Below are 21,340 nucleotides of genomic sequence, written 5' to 3' on the forward strand. Positions count from 1 at the left end.
TTTAAAAAAAACAGTGCCCCCTAGCGGCAAAAATGTGAACTAAATTTTCGATGTCGAGTCAGCGCCATCTGGTTTCAGAAAAAGAAACTAAAGCTTGCCGAAATTTTGGCCCTCTAGCGGCAAAAATGTGAACTAAATTTTCGATGTCGAATCAGCGCCATCTGGTTTCAGAAAAAGGAACTAAAGCTTGCCGAAATTTTGGCCCTCTAGCGGCGAAAATGTGAACTAAATTTTCGATGTTGAATCAGCGCCATCTGGTTTCAGAAAAAGGAACTAAAGCTTGCCGAAATTTTGGCCCTCTAGCGGCAAAAATGTGAACTAAATTTTCGATGTCGAATCAGCGCCATCTGGTTTCAGAAAAAGGAACTAAAGCTCGCCGGAATTTTGGCCCTCTAGCGGGAAAAATGTGAACTAAAATGTCAACGTCGAACCAGCGTCCCCTGGTGGCAAAAAATGGAACTAAATTTTGCAAAAATTTAAATTTGAAATTATTTTTCATGAGACTTTACTTACCTTTACTTACCTTTACTTGAACCAGTAGCCATAAGTATATTATTTATAATATAGTTATTATAAGGGTTGAAAGGGTACAAGAGATGCAGGGGGAATTCAGGAGTATACGGGATACAGAGATGTAAGGGATAGAGAGATATAAAGGGTACAGAGATGTAAGGGATAGAGAGATATAAAGGGTACAGAGATGTAAGGGATAGAGAGATATAAAGGGTACAGAGATGTAAGGGATAGAGAGATATAAAGGGTACAGAGATGTAAGGGATAGAGAGATATAAAGGGTACAGAGATGTAAGGGATACAGAGATATAAAGGGTACAGAGATGTAAGGGATAGAGAGATATAAAGGGTACAGAGATGTAAGGGATGCCGAGGTATAAGGAATGCTGGCATATACGAGATGCAGGAATATAGGGAATATAGTGATATAAGGGATACAGGGATGTTAAGGATGCAGACTTGTAAGGGATGCGGTGATAAAGGGTTGAGGCCCGTAACGACAAAAAAATAATAAATAACTGAGAAGGTTGAGCCGAGACCCATGAAAAGAGATAAAATAATAAATGACTTGGGAGGGTAGTTCACGCGAGGCCCGAAAATACTTTTCTGAATTTAAACTATTGTTTCCCAATTAAAAAATATGTAAATCTTTTTATTGTAGCTCTTAGCTTGATATCGCTTTCTAAAAGTTATCTTTAGAAAATTATTTAATTATTATTTTTAATTTTACAATTGTTTATTAATCAAATTATTGTTATATCTATTTAAATTATTTATTTCTTTAATTTGTTGTATGTTACATACATATCGTTCTTCGTACTGATTCGTTTTGTAATATCGTACGATTACATAAGCGACCACGTGGATGATGTATGTTGTACATACCATTGTATATAATACACTGACAATCATGAAATTTAAATTAACACACACAATACATAAAAATATATAAAATGTTTTATTGAAAATGTATCTTTTAATATAATATAATAAAAAATAACTTATAATATAATTATATGAAAATGTAAAGTGGGGGCATTCGTTTTTAACAAGCCGAATTTTTTAACTAGCTGAATCTCATTGCGGAGGTCGCAAGTAACATCTTTAGAGATATCAGTGTATAATGTATGTATGCACGTGTGAACAACTTTGTCGTTTAATTGCTTCATGTTAAACATGGCGCAAACGATGATACCTAGGATTGCACTGTTGTCTATTAAAAATAGTAATCGTGTGCTACCACGAATTTGTGTTCCCTTGAAATACCAACGAACATGTTTCCATACAAGCTGGGTCCTCGATGGTATGCAATTTATTCATAAATATCTGTGATAGTTAGGTATATCGGTGGTCGAGATCGAGGTTAACATACTATTATTTATTTCAAATGAGTCTTTAGCAAATGACATTAATTTTAATGTAAATCATAATATACAAAATGTTTAGAATGTTTATTTCTCTCCTTTTGAATTAAATTGAATTTATGACCATGCATTCTTACTGTTAATTGGGTTGATTATGCAACCAAGTTCTAGCATATAATAATTTATAATATAAGTATTTTGTACTTATTTTTAGTAAAAGGAAAGGAACTATTGATGCCCTCCTTATCACCTACCATGGAAACTGGTACTATTATCAAATGGCTTAAAAAGGAAGGTGATAAGATTGAACCAGGAGATGCTGTTGCTGATATTCAAACTGATAAAGCAGTTGTTACAATGGAAGTGGATGATGAAAGTGTTCTTGCAAAAATACTTGTAAGATAAAGTATATGAACTACATCGATATTTCCATTATAACATATATACTTTTGTAAATTCTAATAGGACATTTTATTAGATACCAGAAGGAACCAAAGATGTTAAAATAGGAACATTGATAGCTCTTACTGTAGAACCAGATGAAGATTGGAAATCTGTTGAAATGCCAGACAGTGCTTCAGCTGCAACTGTAACCCCACCTGCACCTCCTGCAGGAGCTAGTACACCTGCTGCAACTGTAACAGCTGAACCACCTCCAGGACAGTATGTTCTTTCAAGAAGTCTATATTCATCAAAAATGATAATCAAGATATAAAAATCTAAACATAATTATTTTTAGGAATAATGTTGCCATGCCAGCTTTATCGCCAACAATGACTACTGGAACAATAGTAAAATGGCTTAAAAAGGAAGGAGATTCTATAGAACCAGGAGATGCCCTGGCAGAAATACAAACAGACAAGGCTGTTATGACTTTCGAATTTGAGGATGAGGCTGTGCTTGCAAAACTTCTTGTACATAATTTTTATTGAATTCTAACTTATAACTTTTCTAACTTTTTGAGTATCTTAATATAAACTGTGATTACCTACTTAAGGATTCACTTAACAGGTTCCAGAAGGAAGTCAAATTGAAGTAGGACAATTAATTGCAATCACAGTTGAAAAAGGAATGGACTGGAAAAATGTTGTTGTTCCAAGTACCACGAAACCGTCTACAGCAGCAGCCGTACCTCCTCCAACTGCAGGTGATAAGAAACCTGCATCAAGTGGACAGTATGTGATGAAAAATACTAATCTTGCAGTTTTATGCAAACAATACACACCTTGTTATTGTCATATTATTCTTCCAGAGTATATGGTTTAGCAGTAAAACGGTTGTTGGAGGAGTATGGACTAAATCCAGACTCCATTAAAGGAACTGGACGGCCTAATCGATTGCTAAAAAGCGATATATTAGCATATATCCAAGCAAATAATATTAAAAAGGTTGCTCCGAAAGTTGGTACGTGATTGAGATGTTACGAAAAATATTGGATATACTGTTTATAGTATTGTACAAAATTAACTTTTTATTCATACATAGAGCCACCACCAGCCGTTGAAACAGGTAAAAAAGAACGCGCTGCTAGTCCTTCAAAGAAACACGTACCTACTGGTCGGCCTTCAGCCTATGAAGATATTCCCGTTTCCAATATACGCGGCGTAATTGCTAAAAGACTTGGAGAAGCAAAAGTAATCACACATTTTTCATGTGTTTACATGATAAAAATTATTGCGTACATATAGTAAATGTTCACTAAATTTTTCAGAGTACCATCCCTCATTCTTATGCCTATATCGATATTAAAATGGACAAATTAATGGAAATTCGTAGCGAACTTAAAGCTGATGGTATTAATGTATCAGTAAATGATTTCATAACGAAAGCGGCCGCATTGGCATTAGTTGAATGTCCATTTATTAATACATTGTATAAAAATAATCAGGTTGGTATACAAGTTTATATAATTGCTGAAAATTAGTAGATAAATAATATATGGTAATTTTATAAATTGCATTCTTCCAACAGATAACTCAAATGCCAAGAGTCGATATATCTGTTGCAGTTTCTACAGATAATGGTCTTATAACACCAATTGTTTTCGATACCGCAGCGAAAAGCTTAGTAGATATTTCGAAAAATATTAAAGAACTAGCTGAAAAAGCTAGAAACGGTCGATTGAAACCAGAAGAATTTCAAGGGGGTACATTTACGTGAGTATAAATAATATTTATGTTACATGACATGTAATTATTTAAACTTGTAAATTATATTATATACATTGTTTGCGATCAGGATATCCAATTTAGGAATGTTTGGTATTAAACAATTCAGTGCCATTATAAATCCTCCTCAGACAGCGATACTTGCTGTCGGCAGTGGTCGGAAAGAATTAGGTAAAAGATTAGAAGTACATAATTATTGCGAAGCTATAGAAAATGTTAATATATTGCTTTATTATAGATGCTACATTACAAAAAATAACAAAGATGTCAGCAACTTTATCGTACGACAGACGAGCAATTGATGAAGATCAAGCTGCTGACTTTTTAGCCGTTTTAAGAGCTATGTTAGAAGATCCAACTTTCTTTGTTGCTGGAAGGTTGCGGGCACTGAGGTATTCGCAAAACTGACCTTTAATTAAATCTTAATTTTGATATGTTTATTGATAAAGCGGCTTAAATTGTAATACGTTACATAATTGTTCATACGATTTAGATTCGACAAAATATATTTGGAAAACATAAGTTAAACAGAATTAATATTTTTAAGTCGTTTGTTAAATAAACATATCGATCGAAATTAAGAACATCGTTCGTAGCCTCTTACTTTCACTAACTTCTGTAAAATTATTATGCTTTAAATATTACATGTACAAAATTCACACTACACAGCCTAACAAATGTATCTAAAATATTTTATAACCTTGTAGCAATAGCTATTTTAATCAAAGAAAGATTACGAGTGTAGCTGCCTAGATACTGCCATAAAATGAATTCGTAATAGAACGTGACAAAATAGAAATCTTTATTCTTAAAGATATACTATGCATATACTAAAGACTTTGTTCCGATACATATATGCATAGGGCATATAACAGCCATTGAATAATACAAATGTATGATATAAATTAATTTCCTTGTAAAAAAATAGATAATTAGCAGAAGTACATGTCCTATTTGTACATTTATTTATTTTAATGAAATAATTGCCACACTGTAGTCTCTCTGTCATGCAGAAATATATGTAAATACACAATATGTATAATACCAACAAGTATATATAAATTCAACGCTTTTTTTTTTATAGAAACAGTACAAAAACTTCATTATTTTTCTTAGATTAATATACCAAATTTGTATAAATATAATGTAAATAATTATTGTTAATATTTATTTATTAAAAAATGTTATGCGTGATAAGCAACTTCAGTGTGGTTTAGATCAATTTAAAGGGGTGACAAAATGTACAAGATCATACATATATCTTGTAAATAAAATATTTATTATTAAAATGATGTGTGATGTTTTCATTTACATATATATTTCAAAATGACATATAAGAAATGTTTGTAACATTTTTTCACAATCATTGTTCATTAGAAGACCGTTATTACATTTATTATTTTTCCATTTTGTTACAAATGATAAGATTGTAACCATAGGATCATATGTACTGATTTGATAAGGCACACGTGTTATGACTGTGTAAGTCTAATCCATTTTAAATTAAACCTTTCTAAATGAATCTTCAACCTTTGAATTATGACAATATCAAATATAGAAATATAATACAATAGAACTTAATTTTTTTTATCACAGATGTGATTTTACATTATGTTAGTACTGAACCTTTTAACTAAATACTTGTAGATAATAATTTTAGGTCTTTTTCATAAAATGTGCTGTAAATACAAAATTATATACATAATTCATTGTATAATACTTGTTAAAATTTGGTGGTTTGTTTGAGCAGTATTATATTCTAAAATACAAGTATAAAATTTTTCAACAAGTTTTTTTTTATAAAATTCAATAAAATCTCGTATAGCTAATAATAATTCTTTCAAAAAGCGTTAGAAAAAATGAAATTTATAATGTGCGGTATGTTACATCGTTTACAATACTTGATTATTAATACATATATTTATTACATTGAACAAAAATGTTCAATTTCTCACTATTATTTTTTCTTCCAAAGAAAGATTATGTAAGTTTTCTCAAAAAAGTAACCTTCTTTGTTTGAATTGAATAATGAAGATTAAAGAAGTATTAAATAATACATACTACAATACCTGTTTTATATGTAATCTGTTTGATTTCAAATGTATGGCATAATCATTTTTACTTAATAAACTACAAAAATTCTAAACAGTAAAGGAATGCAGTTTAAAAAATGTGAAAAGCAGATAAAGAAAATGAAATACACTGTATATACTTAAAATGTTAATTTGATAATATTATTAGTTTAAAATTTAATTTGTACTATAATTAAACTGTAATTATTATTTTCCACAGTGATGATTATCAAATGTAAAATAAGTTACTGTTAAACCCCTGATTGATAATATGTGCACATACCTTGCACTTTCAGTTCTTCTATAATCTAAGTACAATATTTTAATAAAAATGTTATACAACTCGTACTTTGTTATATGATAAATGCAAGCAATTTCAAAATAACATCTTAATGTAACACAGAACACCTAATGTATCTCTTTAGCACAATAATTATGACTTGCACTGTTTTTGCACCTATTACTGTAATAGTTTATTACTGTAATTACTACTGTAATGTAATAGATTGCACTTCTTTGAGTGAAAGAGATCAAAAATATATTTTTTAAAAAGTAGAATCTACGCAATAGATATTGCACATGAAACGCTGATTAATAATTTATGTTAATAATTTTGTTAATGACTTAAATTATAAAAACTAATTTAGCATATACATTGTATTATAATATTATTAGAATAGAGAAACATATTATTAGAATAGAGTCCTACAAATTATTACTATTATATCTTATTCTGCCCCTACTATAAATTTGGTAGCATATTGACATACATATAGTAGGTGGTCATATAAAATGTATAAAACCACAGCATTGCATATATATAATTTCTGCTGTTTATGCAGTATAAAAAATACTTTCATACCTCCGCATTATACGATTGGACTGGTGCAATCTTGCACACATACTCAAGAAGATAAATGCATATCAATACAAAATTTAATATTTGTCTTCTACTTAAAAGAATGAAATAAGAATACTTAATTAAATGCTTTATGAAGAATCCTTTGTGCTGCTCGTATCAAAGGTGTAAGAGTTGTTAGTTCTGCACAGTTTTCCAAGAATGGATGAGATAATAATTCATCAGCAGTTGCTCTTTCATCTACTTCAACTGCTAAACATCTTTCTAGGAAGTTCTGAAATGTTGGACTTAGCGTTTCCCATCTAGGAATGGAGGGCTTACCAACAGCAGCAATTAAATATAAGGCTCTTAAAGGTGTTTCTTTCATATAAGGTGGTTCACCTTCTATCATTTCAATAGCCATAATACCTAAAGACCAGATATCCACTTTCTTTCCATACTGTTTTCTTGTCACCACTTCAGGTGCCATCCAGTAGGGAGTTCCAACCATAGTCTGTCTTTTCTCATCACCATCAATATTTGCACAAAAACCAAAGTCTGTAACTTTCACAGTACCATTCATACCAAGAAGTACATTATCTGATTTGATATCTCTATGAATAATTCCTCTTGTATGAAGAAAACTAATTGCTTTTAAAACTTCTCTGCAAACTGCTGCAATTTGTGCATCTTTCATTACAGTTTCTGTAACAACATCTGTAAGTGGTCCACCTTCTAACAATTCCATAACAACCCATAAATGATCATGAACAAGATACGCATCCAAAAAATTCACTAGATTTGGATGCTGAAATTCCTTGAGCACTTTAATTTCAGTCAATATAAGTTCTTTCTTTGGCTGTTTAGACATATCTATATCTTTAATAGCAACTCTTTGATCAACCATTAAATCTGTAGCTATAAATACAGTACCAGAAGCACCAGCTCCTACTTCTTTAGTTTTCTCAAAGCGTAAATTTGGATCACCATTATGACAAATAGCTCTGAGTTCATCAAAAACCTCTTCATCACTGAGTTTCACACCTGTATACTCTGTCTTCCTTCGTAAAATAGGACTTTCCTCAATAATATTTGCCGAATTGTCATCTTCAGGTAATTGTTCATCATCGATCTGATACGTATTTAAGTCCTCAAGAATCTCAGTAAGAGTTTTCTCTGTTCTATCAGGACATATTCGTGGTGTGGGTTTTGGAGTTTTGTTCACTTTGGGTGGAAGTTCTGGTAACTGTACCTGACTATCCGTAGAATGTGCTGAAATTGAGCCATCAGAATCACCAGATTGATATTTCTTTGATAAGATTTTATCGATTTCCTGCGATTCTTCTTCGATTAAATCTTGTGTAACAAAAGGTTTGAATACTATTTCTTCGGGTTTTCGTTTAATCGAATAATTGTAAAATTTAATAGCTTGCAAGGCCGCGGCAGGATGTTCATCCTGTTCGGACTTTGTTATTTGCGTATTGAGCAAACGAATCCAAGACTCGGGAAGACCCTCTAATTGTCCAGTTTCAGCATTTTTACTTACATGAAATTTATGGGAAACGTTAGTGGGAGGTCCAATTTCAGCGACTGTGTCAACTGTGCCGGTTTTCTTTCGAGAAAATAACTTTGTTATGCTGAGACTCATTTTAGCGCGTAGTCTCGCGCTTTTACCGCGTACTCTTTTACTATTTATCACGATTTTTTCGATTAAGATAAATATGGAAGAAAAACCAGCCACTTTTATAATGTGATTATCATCAAAACATGACTCGTTGGTCTGCTATCGACAGGACATCGAACGTGATTGTAAGATTTTGTTAGTGTTAGTCACGTCTCTATAGTGGGTGGCGGCACATTTAGAAAATGGAATGTTTTAAGTCGAAATACTTCATATAAAATGAACGGATTGAACTTGACATGGTACAGAACATTTTTTAATGTCCAATTAATTACAACTTTTTGATATGGATCTATCTAAACGAATTAAAATTAACAAATTGTTTGTCTGTAAATGGTGAACGTAACAATAAGGATTAAAGAAGCACTACCAACTGTACCGAACTAAAATACCGCACCCTGACAGTCTAACAAATATAACTAGTGTAAAAAATCATTATTTTAAAAACTTTATGCTCTGTTCTGATACGATTCTGATTAAGTTATGCTACCATATTTCGCGCCAATATAAATTATGAATTTTTGAACTTATCATTAAAAAGATTCTCTTATTTTCTTCTATAAAATCAATATTTAACAATGAATTTACCGTTTCATTTCCTTTTTATTCTTTCAATTATTTTTTCTTCGGTTTTACGTTATCTACTTTGTTTTCTTTCTTTCGTTTCGCTTTGCCTTTTTTATTTGTAAACAGAACGTAATTGGGAAAGCGTTTGACGTATTATCGTATAATATCTTAAGACGTGAACGCTACCAGTGCAAGGGTACATTTATGCATGTATGCACACACAATGGAATGTCTTATTTTCGTCACTGTTTCATTATCGTGGAATGATGCAGAATGTATCGATTAAAGGAATAAAAAAAAGAAAGAAAATACGGCCTGGGTAATCTGGTACTGAGCTAAAGTAACTACGTTATTGCCTTATGCTCTACAACGTCTGTATTAGTTACAAACAAATAACTACCATTAAAAATATTGATTGATAAGCGAATTACCAGCAAACGATTGCTGTAGTTCATATCTGTTAAAAAAAAAAAAAAAAAAAGCAACGAACCACCTCTCTCTCTTTCTTGAGATGATGCCGATGACGCTGAGGATGTAGTTATGGCTGATAGGTTTTGAGATTAATAAGAAAAAAGACGATACGTTTCGAAGTTACGTAAAGTAATGCTGAACGTTTAAAAATTTTCAGAAAACACTCAAGGAAAACTGTGTTTCTGATGAAAATTGACTGACATCATTCGGAAAGATTAAGTTAATGTATTAATGCAACTTACGTGGCGATATCTTTTCGTTGTTTACGATTGATTGGTGCAAATAATTGTTTGCAGGTTGTTCTCAATGTCACGTGTTTGATACGATACGTGAACTCTATATTTCTTCACCATAAATAAAAAAGAAACAAGAATGAAAAAGATATCGAGTTGTAATTGAACGAATCCAAGGGAAAGAGTGTTCACCAATTTTACTCGATAACTTTATCGTAATCGACTTGATCCCATGATCGGTTTAGATCGACTATGTTTTCGCGAGCAAAAAAGGATCGCGCAATTCTTCATGGAAAATATGTTTTCTAACTACATGGACGCAACAATTTCGTTGCTACATTCTGTTGTTACAATTAATAAATATTTATAACGATTCTTTACATTTGAGAATCGAGTAACGTTCGATGGTCTTAACAACAACGCGCGTGCTGTCCTTTCTTATCGCTTGAAGAAACCGTATTATCAATATGTTTTCAATTCCCTGTCCCCGCTTCATTCTGCCCCGTCAGAATTTTTCCTCCCCTTTCCCGCAATCGTACACAGTATTCATGAGTTTCGTCTTTTACCCAAAGGGTGTCGTTTAAATGTATCCTGGCATTCCCATTGTTTAACCCTTTGAACGGCGGACGGTAGAGATAGCGATAATTTAATTGTAAATTCTATTTTATTCAATTGATAAGTAAACAGAAAAGGAAAAAGAATATTAGGTACATTTGATGCAAATAAATTTTACAAAGTTGACGTAAACACTGACCCTACATCCGTTGTGCAAGGGTTGAGATAGAGGAATTTTTAGAATATAAAGTTATTTATTAGGAATTGATAATCGGTATCATAAGAATTTTATTTATCAAGAGCTTCTCATTTTCCTTTTTTTAAACAAGAATAACTTGGGTAACTCGGAAATCTCTAGTAGTTACACGATAACGATCCGATTAAATTAGCTAGAAACTTCCTGGGCACTGTGTATATTAAAGTTCACGTATTAAATCGACAAATCTCCCACTTTTATTCTCGAATATAAAGAGGAGGGTGGGAGGAGACTCTTTGCCTCTCTCTGTCTCTCCCTCATGCCCCTTGCCCGCTAATAAATAAAATATTAACCGATGGTTAATGCAAATACATTATTCGAGAACGCGCAAGGAAGCGGATACAAGTGTTTCGTCTGAATAATCACGGTTAATACTCGTTCTTCAACAGTGAATACCCTCTCTGTGTCACGTGCGATCGTGTTAAATAATTTCTTTATTTACCTCTTTTCCTTTTTCAACAATCTCGTCGAAATTTCGTTTTCTTTCCCTTTTTTTTTTGTTTTTGATAAAACAAAACGTTGCAAAGAACCATCGTAAAGATTGGTTCGCAAGGTGTTGACTAGCACATTATTGTGTAATGAGCCTTGTACATTCGTTGAGGATTATTTAAAAGGTGTAAGATTTCCTGATTCGCAGTCAACACCTAATTACCATGGTTCAAATGAGGCGACAAGTAAGTCAATCTTTATCATAGCCCGCAAAATTTCATGCTAACGATTAAAATCAAATTCAAACGTGAGACAAAGGGGGAACGTTGCTGATTTGAAAAGAAAAATGTAACTTTTTAATTGATCCAACTTTGTTATACTATCTTTTAATGACTCATTAATATTTGCTTCTGTAGAGAAAATGGTCCGATTATCTTGTTGTTTTCGTGATGATGTAATGTTCTTGCGTATCTACCAAACCTATCTATAAATATAAGAAACTTTTCAAATATTAAAAAGACGCTCATTTGACTATATTAGCGTAAGGACAATGACGATTATTGTTAATTATATTTCTATGATTTTTTCAAAAACTCAAGTTTCTTAAATATATTCTGCAGATAATAACCGTAAATTAGTGAATTAATCTCGATATAGTTGCTAATAAAGTTAAAAATGCTGTTCGCATTTTATCATCACGTGTTTCTTGAAAGATCTCAATGTAACATTTAACAGGGATTATACCACGTGTTCGGGTATAAGTACTTATATTCAGCAGTAATGACGTTATATTTCCCCCCCAAAAAAATAATTGATAACATTCAAATTTCGCGTGCGTGCCTCTAATTGATAATGCATAACCCTTAATTTCATAAAATTTTTTTTATGAATTTCATTGACCTAACTTTATCATTATTTCCGTAAAATATTCACCGCATTATAAAATTTATATTTATCGTATTCATTATGATAGATGTAATGAATTATTCGTAAATCTTAGTTTGCTTATCGTTCGAATTTTTTCATTTCTTTTCTTTTTCATACAAGTCATTGAGCGCAATCAGATTATTTATGTAAAGTTCCACTTTGAATTAGGAATTCTTATTATTCGTTAAACTGCGTACTTCAAACGATGATAGTACCTTTACATATTCATAGCAAATCCTGATTTTAAAAGTAAAACTTTTTACAGATTTTGACTTGTGGAGGTTTACTAAATCAGCTCCAACCCAATGTTAGAAGGAGTTCATCTTTACAAATTAGAGACAAAAAAGTAATACAACCAGAACGTTCGTTCAAGGTATAATTTTTTTGTATTAAAGAAATTTTTAAGTAACTTCTTAAAATACATATTTCAAATAAAGTTTATAAATAATTGTATTTTTAGTATGCAGATTTGTCAGTTCGTCTTGCAGGACCAGAACAGTTACAACCGAAACCCAATGTTAGTGCTTTAACATTTGGAAAATATTTCACAGATCATATGTTAAAAATATTTTATCATGAAGCATTGGGGGGATGGCAAGTGCCAGAAATTACTCCATTTGAAAATCTAGTCCTTCATCCAGCATCAAAAGTGCTTCATTATGCTGTAGAGGTATCTATCATTTAATGTTTTACTAATAGCAAAATAAAATCCTATACAAAGTACTCATTTATGTGTTTATACATTTCAGTTATTTGAAGGCCTGAAAGCTTATAGGGGAGTTGATGGAAAAATAAGAATATTCAGGCCTGATTTAAATATGGAACGAATGAATAGTACAGCAATAAGAACTGGCCTGCCTACTTTTATTGGAGATGAATTAATTAAATGTTGTAGTAGATTAATCAGTATAGATCAAGAATGGGTACCTCATTCTATAGCTTCTAGTCTATATATACGTCCTACTCTTATAGGTATAGATGTAAGTATTTACTTCTTAATGAAAAGAAGTGTAATGACAGTGGAAAGTTGGAATAAGTTAATATAATATGTGGTAATATTCTATAGATGCTTGTTCTCTAAATTAAAATCAATTGTATGATAGGAACAATAATCATGCCACTTATGTCACAGACGTCATTAAGACAGATATATACAAAAGTAAACAATATATTTCTCAATACCTAATGATAATTCATGATAAACAGGGGCGTGTTGTTCTTTCGTTGGAACAGGGCCATAAGATACAGCTAGATCAAAAGCTACATTATGATTGATACATATGTTGCATTGCACAAGTCAACAAGTGTAACACTAATGATGAATACTAACGCGGGGAACTACCCAAGTGTTACGCTCACTTATTAATGAAATTTTGCCACCTTGTAGAGCTCGTTGAGCTGAATACGCCTATGCCCATTTTGGAGGCAAACGTCTAATTGTTTAATAGATATTAACAATTAAAGTTAGTTACTCTTTACATTGTCAAGTATAACAAACTCACACGTGGAAATTGTTAGCCCTGCGGTTAAACACATGGCTATCTCATTTGGCTATTTCACGTATAAAATATCGTATTAAATGAATACAAAACCGATTGGAATTTTTGTTTGAATCATTGTTAAAATTAATGTACAATAGCGTTTATGCTTACATTAATATTACATAAAATTTTAATTAAAATCATGTATTCTTTTATAAGTTGTTGTCGATGAGTCAATCGATGTGTGTCATATATGATGCAACATTTTTAATAACAGAATTCATCTAAGAACATGGTCATGAGAAATTGACTTTAACGTATATTAATTTTTCAACGTTTATCATTCCGACTGAATTTGTTTTTGTAATCTTATATATATATAAAACAATATAAACGTTTTGTTATGTCTGTTACATTCTTCATTTTATCGTTATAATGTTGGGTAATTGACTATGATATGAATAATTGATATTATACAAAAACAGTACTTTTCAAAGTTTGACAAAGTTATGAAAGGTACTTGAATTTAATATGTATTTCGAAATGTGTTAAATATGAAAAAAGTGTAATGCATAATTCTTTTTTATGTTTATGTAGCCCACACTTGGAGTGGCATCTTCAGAGTCTGCTTTACTCTATGTTATCTTATCACCTGTGGGTTCCTATTTCTCAAAAACGGATGCGGATGTTGGTATCTCTTTGTTAGCAAATCCACAATACACAAGGGCATGGCCAGGTGGTTGTGGTAATTATAAAATGGGTAGTAACTATGGCCCTACTATATATGTACAAAGAGAAGCAAAAGAAAAAGGTTTGCAGCAAGTATTATGGCTTTATGGAAAAGATCATGAAGTAACTGAAGTTGGTACAATGAATATTTTCATGTTCTGTATAAATGATGATGGAGGTAAGTAATTTGTTATAATAAATACGAATTTCTATCATTGATGCAATGTTAACTTTTCTAAATAATTATTTTACAATTTTAGAAAAAGAATTAGTAACTCCTCCTTTATCAAGTGGTTTAATTCTGCCTGGGATAACAAGAAAATCTATTTTAGCTATAGCTAGAGAATGGAATCAGTTCAAAGTCAGTGAACGGAAATTATGTATGGACGAAGTTTGTCAACTACTTGCAGAAAATAGAGTAAGATCATTTTCTTTTTACTTTTTTTAAATTTAGTTAAAAAATTATATTAAATAATTATAATTTTATTTTAGCTGTTGGAACTATTTGGAGCAGGAACAGCCGGCATTATTTGTCCTGTATCTTATATTGAATTTGTTGAACGATCATTGGACATACCGACGTTAAAACAACCTGATCCTGTTTATAAAATGTTCCTTAAACAATTAAAGGATATACAATATGGTGTTATACCGGACCATCCGTGGGCGTTACCTATCGAATGAAACTCGAATAATTAGTTGATTTGTTTATTACATGTTATCAAAGGAGTTGATATGGAACTATTGGTGTTCATTACATTCGATATCCGATATTAAGAAAAATCAATTAAACGCCAATTCAAGTGCTTTATTTTTTATTTTATTATTTTTATGTGAATGACGTGAATTTTTATTTATTTATATCCGCGGATGATTCCTTCAGACGGTATCCAAGAAGTGAATACATATCTGAGATAAAACTCAGGGATCAACTGTTTATCGTCAATGGAAAAGTAATTGTTAAATCCTACTGTTAATTGTAGAACTCAATCTGACAATTTATATATAAGTACATAAGTACGTATGCATGTGTGCGCGCATGTATGTAAATATGAATACTGTTATAAATTAAACAATTTGTACTTACAATTAGCCAGAAGTATACATTTTATTTCATTGTACAAATCATGTGATTCCATGAATCAATACGAAATTTGTAAAGAAAGATATAAAAAAAATGTGAAGATAAATTTTAAGGTGATGCGAGCGTCGAGGCCGAACTTTGAATTCCGCGTCGGTAAAACAGTCAACGTTTCATCGAAAATTAGGCCGAACAGAAACTGATTTAAGCGCCACCTCAATTATTGCATGCTATCAACCCTATCAACTAACGGCATGCTATACTACGTCACCTTTCGCATACACCTAAATGACACGTGTATGCTACGATAGCTATATGTATAAGTACATAATTAAACAATACTGACCATGCATTCATTATTATTAATTTTCGTTCCATAAAATTGTAGTTGCAATGTGATACTGTTCAGAATCTGAAAGGCATAGTTCCTGAAAAATATACAACAGAGATTAAATAGAAAAGAAAGCATAAATTTCGCAGCCAATTCGCTCGTATTATTTGGTGTATAATTAATAAATGTACCTTAGAAATAATGATACAGTTATTAATTAGTCATCAAATAATAACGATTGCCCAGTTCTCACCACGAGGAGGTTGCTGTGGTTTGGAGACCCGCCCTACCTCATCCCATCCACCCTTCATTTATGCAAATTTTTACTTTCATTCAATAATGAATTCCTCTCGAAAATTGTTATAAGAAAAATATTTGTTAGTCAACGTAGCGAATTTCTATCAAATGAAAAGCAGAAATTATGTGTTCTGTGGACAAGAGCGAGATCTGGCGTCTGACCAGAGTCATGGATAAAGTCATGGCCTTTCCAATGTACAACGTCTCTGATTCAAATATCTTCGCCAGGGTTGATTTCTTTCTACCATTGCGTATCAAACAACTTCGTTCTTTCTAAATTCCATACTTTGTGATTTTCTTTTTATTTTATTTTTAACCGACTTCGAAAAGAAGGAGGTAATTAGTCATTTGCAATTAGTCAAAAATCATATAAGTTCCTTTTTAAGGAACTATAAAATTACTATAGTTATACGTTCTATATGGTAATATTGCAATCCCGAAAATACTTTTCTGAATTTAAACTATTGTTTCCCAATTAAAAAATATATAAATCTTTTTATTGTAGCTCTTAGCTTGATATCGTTTTCTAAAAGTTATCTTTAGAAAATTATTTAATTATTATTTTTAATTTTACAATTGTTTATTAATCAAATTATTGTTATATCTATTTAAATTATTTATTTCTTTATATTTAGAAAACGATATCAATTACCAGGTCACACCACATGGAGGTGGCTACGTTAGTGACCCACCCTAAAATAATAAGAACGTGAAACCATTCAAAACATACAACATAAAATAAAAATTTAAACAGTACAATCTTGAAATAGAAAATAAAATTAACATCCTAATATCAGAAACAATTGAGAAAATAACAATTTAACAATAAAATGCTGAAATAGAAAATATAATTATTAGGATTAGATATACAATAACGTGAAACCGTTCAAAACATACAACATAAAATAAAAATTTAAACAATACAATCTTGAAATAGAAAATAAAATTAACATCCTAATATCAGAAACAATTGAGAAAATAACAATTCAACAATAAAATGCTGAAATAGAAAATATAATTAACGTCATAATTTCAGTAACAATTAAAAAATAATTCAACAATAAAATGCTGAAATAGAAAATATAATTAACATCATAATTTCTGTAACAATTAACAAAATAACAATTCAACAATAAAATGCTGAAATAGAAAATATAATTAACATCATAATATCAGTAACAATTAAAAAATAATTCAACAATAAAATGCTGAAATAGAAAATATAATTAACATCATAATATCAGTAACAATTAAAAAATAATTCAACAATAAAATGCTGAAATAGAAAATATAATTAACATCATAATTTCGATTACAATTGAAATGAAAAATGCCGACAACAGAAAATATAATTACCATTATAATCTCAGTGCAAATTCATGTGCAAATCAATAAGAAAAGAATAATTTATTTCAATAAAGCAATAAACGAAAAAGAAATAGGGGAAATAAAATCGCGAGTTGACCATTCAACGAGCTGAGTATTGAACTCGTAAAATGTCGAGTTCAATACGTCCTGGACGGTATTATTCATACCGTTCAAGGAAAAACACAAAAAATGAAAAAACAAATTAGCGAGCATAGTGACAGAATGACTGTCCATCCGAAGATGGAGAGCCATTAGTAGTTCCCCTCTTCTGGGCAAATTTTGCCGGGGCTCTTCAGCATATAGCCTCTTCTTTCTTCGGCAATAGCCTCACAAAAATCACTCGCGAAAATTTTACGTTTGCTCAGACATTTGTAAAAATGTAACACGTAAACGAGCAACGATCCCTTGAATCGCTACTCGCATACCTGCACAATTTTTGCAAACGTCCAAGCACAAAACACTTTTTAATTTCACTTCACTTCACTTCACTTCACTGCACTTTCACTTTAATACTTCATTTTTGTAATCGGGTCTAGTACCACGACTACGACTTACAAACTAATAAGGCTTGGCCTTGAAAAAATCAAGAGAGAATGCTAAATTAATTAATTGATAAATTAATTAAATTGCATTTTCATCTTTTCTCTTGATTTTTGGTTTCCCAACCCCAGATACAAGCTTCTCACGTATTAGAGGAGAATACGAAGAGAAACATGAAAGCTTGCTCTGGCCCTGCCTACTTATAAACTAAACTCAATCACACCAGAAGTAAACTACCTGCCTGCCTATCGCTATATTTAAAAAAGGGCAAAAATCATTCTCACAAAAATTCACTCCACGGTTCTCATACAACCACCCGGGTGCAAAAATGCCTACACCTAGGGAGAACGTCCCGGGACGCCTCCGACACCCGAGTTCAATTCAACTTTCACACTCTAATAAAATCATACCTTTTTGCTGAAATCGACTGACAAATAATAGTGAACATTATGCTAAAGTAATACATTTCATTTTCGTATTCTATTCAATTATCTAATGTAAAAATTTTTCAATTTATTCTTGATAAGTATTTTGTAATGTTATGGTAAGTTAAGATTGTTAATAAACGATACAAATCCCACATCCTAACCACACACACACATGTGGAACTTATATCGTGGTTCACTATTGGTTCACTACTTTTGTCAGTCGCCAAAATGTACACTTAAAACTAAACCTTGTCCACCGCCCTCCACCCACGCGAGTACATCTAAGTACCCGAATGAGCTTTGGGCATAAAAATGAACAAGGCCAAAGGTATTTTCACCTACCAGTTTTCTTCATGTGTGCTGAAATGCCTAAGCTAAAACGTATGATTAGCAAAAACTAAAGATGATATTCTCACTTTATTAAAAGTAAGAATATCGGCGAAATTTCACGGCTCCGATTTAGTATATGGGCTGGCCCCCCCAGGGGGTTTTATTTTTAATAAAAGTGACTCGACTTTGCAAATATAAAGCTTGAAGAGCAAATACAGAAAAGCAAAATTGAGCAACTATGACATAAAACATGGTGCACTGCTAATATCAGTTGGCAACGGAGGTTCTTAGGCCCCCTGGACTTGCGCCCGACGCTACATACCACCCACCCCGCCTGGACGTCGTAACGCCAGGACAGGATGCACCCCTTCGCTATGAGCGCTACCCGCCCGTCCAACACGTTGCATCCAACGGTGTCAGATTGACGGACGCCCATAGTATAGACAAAAGGACTACAGTTTAGAATATGGTAACATATTTTCATATGTTCCGTATTCTAAAGCTGCGCCTGCAAAGGCCTAGTAATGCATGGGTTTATCTCCCATGAGATGGTGTTTCGCGGTCTTATGCCGCGGAATCCTTGTAACTAATTTGATTAAATAAATAAAATATTGGATTGAGTTTAAAAACCAAAAGGATTCCCACTAAATACTAGTCAGTGCATTGTCATATTTACTCTCGCGTTGGAAATTTTTCGCAACACTAATTAAAATAGAAAATCCTGATCTAAAAACATGACTAGTACATAAACATCTAACGGGCTAATAATTCACTGTACTGGGGTATGCGGGTGGATAAATGATTATGTGAGTTCGTGAGGCTGAAGTGTGAATGATGAATGTTTAGGATCGAGAACCGTGAACGTGACAGAATGAATTTCAAGTACGAACGAAGAGCTTTCTACAATGCTTGAAGAGCAAATACTGAAAAGCAAAATAGAGCAACTATGACGCAAAAACGGTGCACTTCTAATATCGGCTGGCAACGGAGGTTTTCGGGCCCCCTGGACTTACGCCCGACGCTACATACCACCCACCCCGCCTAGGAAAGGATGCACCCCTTCGCTAAGAGCGCTACCCGCCCGTCCAACACGTTGCATCCAACGTGTCAGATTGACGGACGCCCATAGTATAGGCAAAAGGACTGCAGTTTATCAAATGGAACATATGGATGTGCGCCACATTCTAAACTGCGCCTTGAAAGGCCTAGTAATGCATGGTTTTATCTCCCATGAGATGGTGTTCACGGTCTTATACCGCGGAATCCTTGTAACTAATTTGATTAATTAAATAAAACATTGAGTTCAAAAACCAAAAGGATTCCCACCGAATACTAGTAAGTGCATCGTCATAGTTACTCTCGCGATGGAAATTTTTCGCAACACTAATTAAAATAGAAAATCCTGATCTAGCACCATGACTAAAGGGGAGCTTTAAATTATGCTTGAAGAGCAAATACTGAAAAGCAAAATTGAGCAAATATGACTCAACATTCGTCCACTGCTAATATCAGCTGGCAACGGAGGTTCTTAGGCCCCCTGGACTTACGTCCGACGCTACATACCACCCACCCCGCCTGTTTAAGGCTCTAGGCCCAGGCAGGGTGCACCCCTTCGCTAAGAGCGCTACCCACCCATCGAACACGTTGCATCCAACGTGTCCGAGTGGTGGACGCTCATAGTATAGGCAAAAGGACTTTAAGACAGCTTAGCGTATGGGATGCAACATACTTAAATGTTCCGTACTCTATGGCTGTGCCTGAAAAGGCCTAGTAATGCATGGTTTTATCTCCCATGAGGTGGTGTTCACGGTCTTATGCCGCGGAATCCTTGTAACTAATTTTATCAAATAAAAACCAAAAGGATTCCCACCGAATACTAGTCAGTGTATAGTCATATTTACTCTCGCGCCGGAAATTTTTCGCAACACTACTGAAACTTGAAAATTCTAACGTAATATTTACTCTCGCGTTGAAAATTTTTCGCAACACTACTTAAACTTGAAAATCCGAACGGGATAATATTTACTCTCGCGTTGAAAATTTTTCGCAACACTACTTTAACTTGAAAATCCTAACGGGGTAATATTTCACTACACAACGGTATGCGGGTGGATAAATGATTATGTGATAGAGTTCGTGAGGCTGAAGTGCGAATGATGAGTGTTTAGGGTCGAGAACCGTGAACGTGACAGAATGAATTTCAAGTACGAAAGAAGACCTATATAGAATGCTTGAAGAGCAAATACTGAAAAGCAAAATAGAGCAACTATGACGCAAAAACGGTGCACTTCTAATATCAGCTGGCAACGGAGGTTTTCGGGCCCCCTGGACTTACGCCCGACGCTACATACCACCCACCCCGCCTAGAACAGGGTGCACCCCTTCGCTAAGAGCGCTACCCGTCCGTCCAACACGTTGCATCCAACGTGTCAGATTGACGGACGCCCATAGTATAGGCAAAAGGACTGCAGTTTATCAAATGGAACATATGGATGTGCGCCACATTCTAAACTGCGCCTTGAAAGGCCTAGTAATGCATGGGTATATCTCCCAGAGATGGTGTTCACGGTCTTATGCCGCGGAATCCTTGTAACTAATTTAATTAATTAATTAAGACATTGAGCTTAAAAACCAAAAGGATTCCCACCGAATACTAGTAAGTGCATCGTCATAGTTACTCT

At 32.9% G+C, this 21,340-nt stretch overlaps 3 protein-coding genes across 3 annotated transcripts; 2 read left to right on the forward strand and 1 right to left on the reverse strand.

Moving 5' to 3' along the window:
* The first annotated feature begins 1,532 nt into the window (after window positions 1-1,532).
* LOC117610390 (dihydrolipoyllysine-residue acetyltransferase component of pyruvate dehydrogenase complex) lies at window positions 1,533-5,124 on the forward strand. Its single transcript, XM_034337711.2, has 11 exons — window positions 1,533-1,816; window positions 2,092-2,273; window positions 2,356-2,540; window positions 2,617-2,791; window positions 2,889-3,052; window positions 3,130-3,281; window positions 3,363-3,511; window positions 3,589-3,765; window positions 3,849-4,033; window positions 4,116-4,216; window positions 4,284-5,124. Exons 1-11 carry the CDS (start codon window positions 1,681-1,683, stop codon window positions 4,451-4,453), a joined length of 1,776 nt encoding a protein of 591 aa, XP_034193602.2. The 5' UTR covers window positions 1,533-1,680; the 3' UTR covers window positions 4,454-5,124.
* Window positions 5,125-5,269: 145 nt separating this feature from the next.
* Window positions 5,270-9,657, reverse strand: Pak3 (p21 (RAC1) activated kinase 3). The gene has a single exon (XM_034337726.2). It carries the CDS (start codon window positions 8,601-8,603, stop codon window positions 7,095-7,097), a length of 1,509 nt encoding a protein of 502 aa, XP_034193617.1. The 5' UTR covers window positions 8,604-9,657; the 3' UTR covers window positions 5,270-7,094.
* Window positions 9,658-11,012: 1,355 nt separating this feature from the next.
* Window positions 11,013-15,377, forward strand: Bcat (Branched chain amino acid transaminase). Its single transcript, XM_034337739.2, has 7 exons — window positions 11,013-11,392; window positions 12,340-12,447; window positions 12,535-12,744; window positions 12,824-13,054; window positions 14,153-14,462; window positions 14,545-14,702; window positions 14,777-15,377. Exons 1-7 carry the CDS (start codon window positions 11,372-11,374, stop codon window positions 14,966-14,968), a joined length of 1,230 nt encoding a protein of 409 aa, XP_034193630.2. The 5' UTR covers window positions 11,013-11,371; the 3' UTR covers window positions 14,969-15,377.
* Window positions 15,378-21,340: the final 5,963 nt, after the last annotated feature.

Source organism: Osmia lignaria, chromosome 10, assembly GCF_051020975.1.
Source record: "Osmia lignaria lignaria isolate PbOS001 chromosome 10, iyOsmLign1, whole genome shotgun sequence".
NCBI lineage: Eukaryota > Metazoa > Arthropoda > Insecta > Hymenoptera > Megachilidae > Osmia > Osmia lignaria.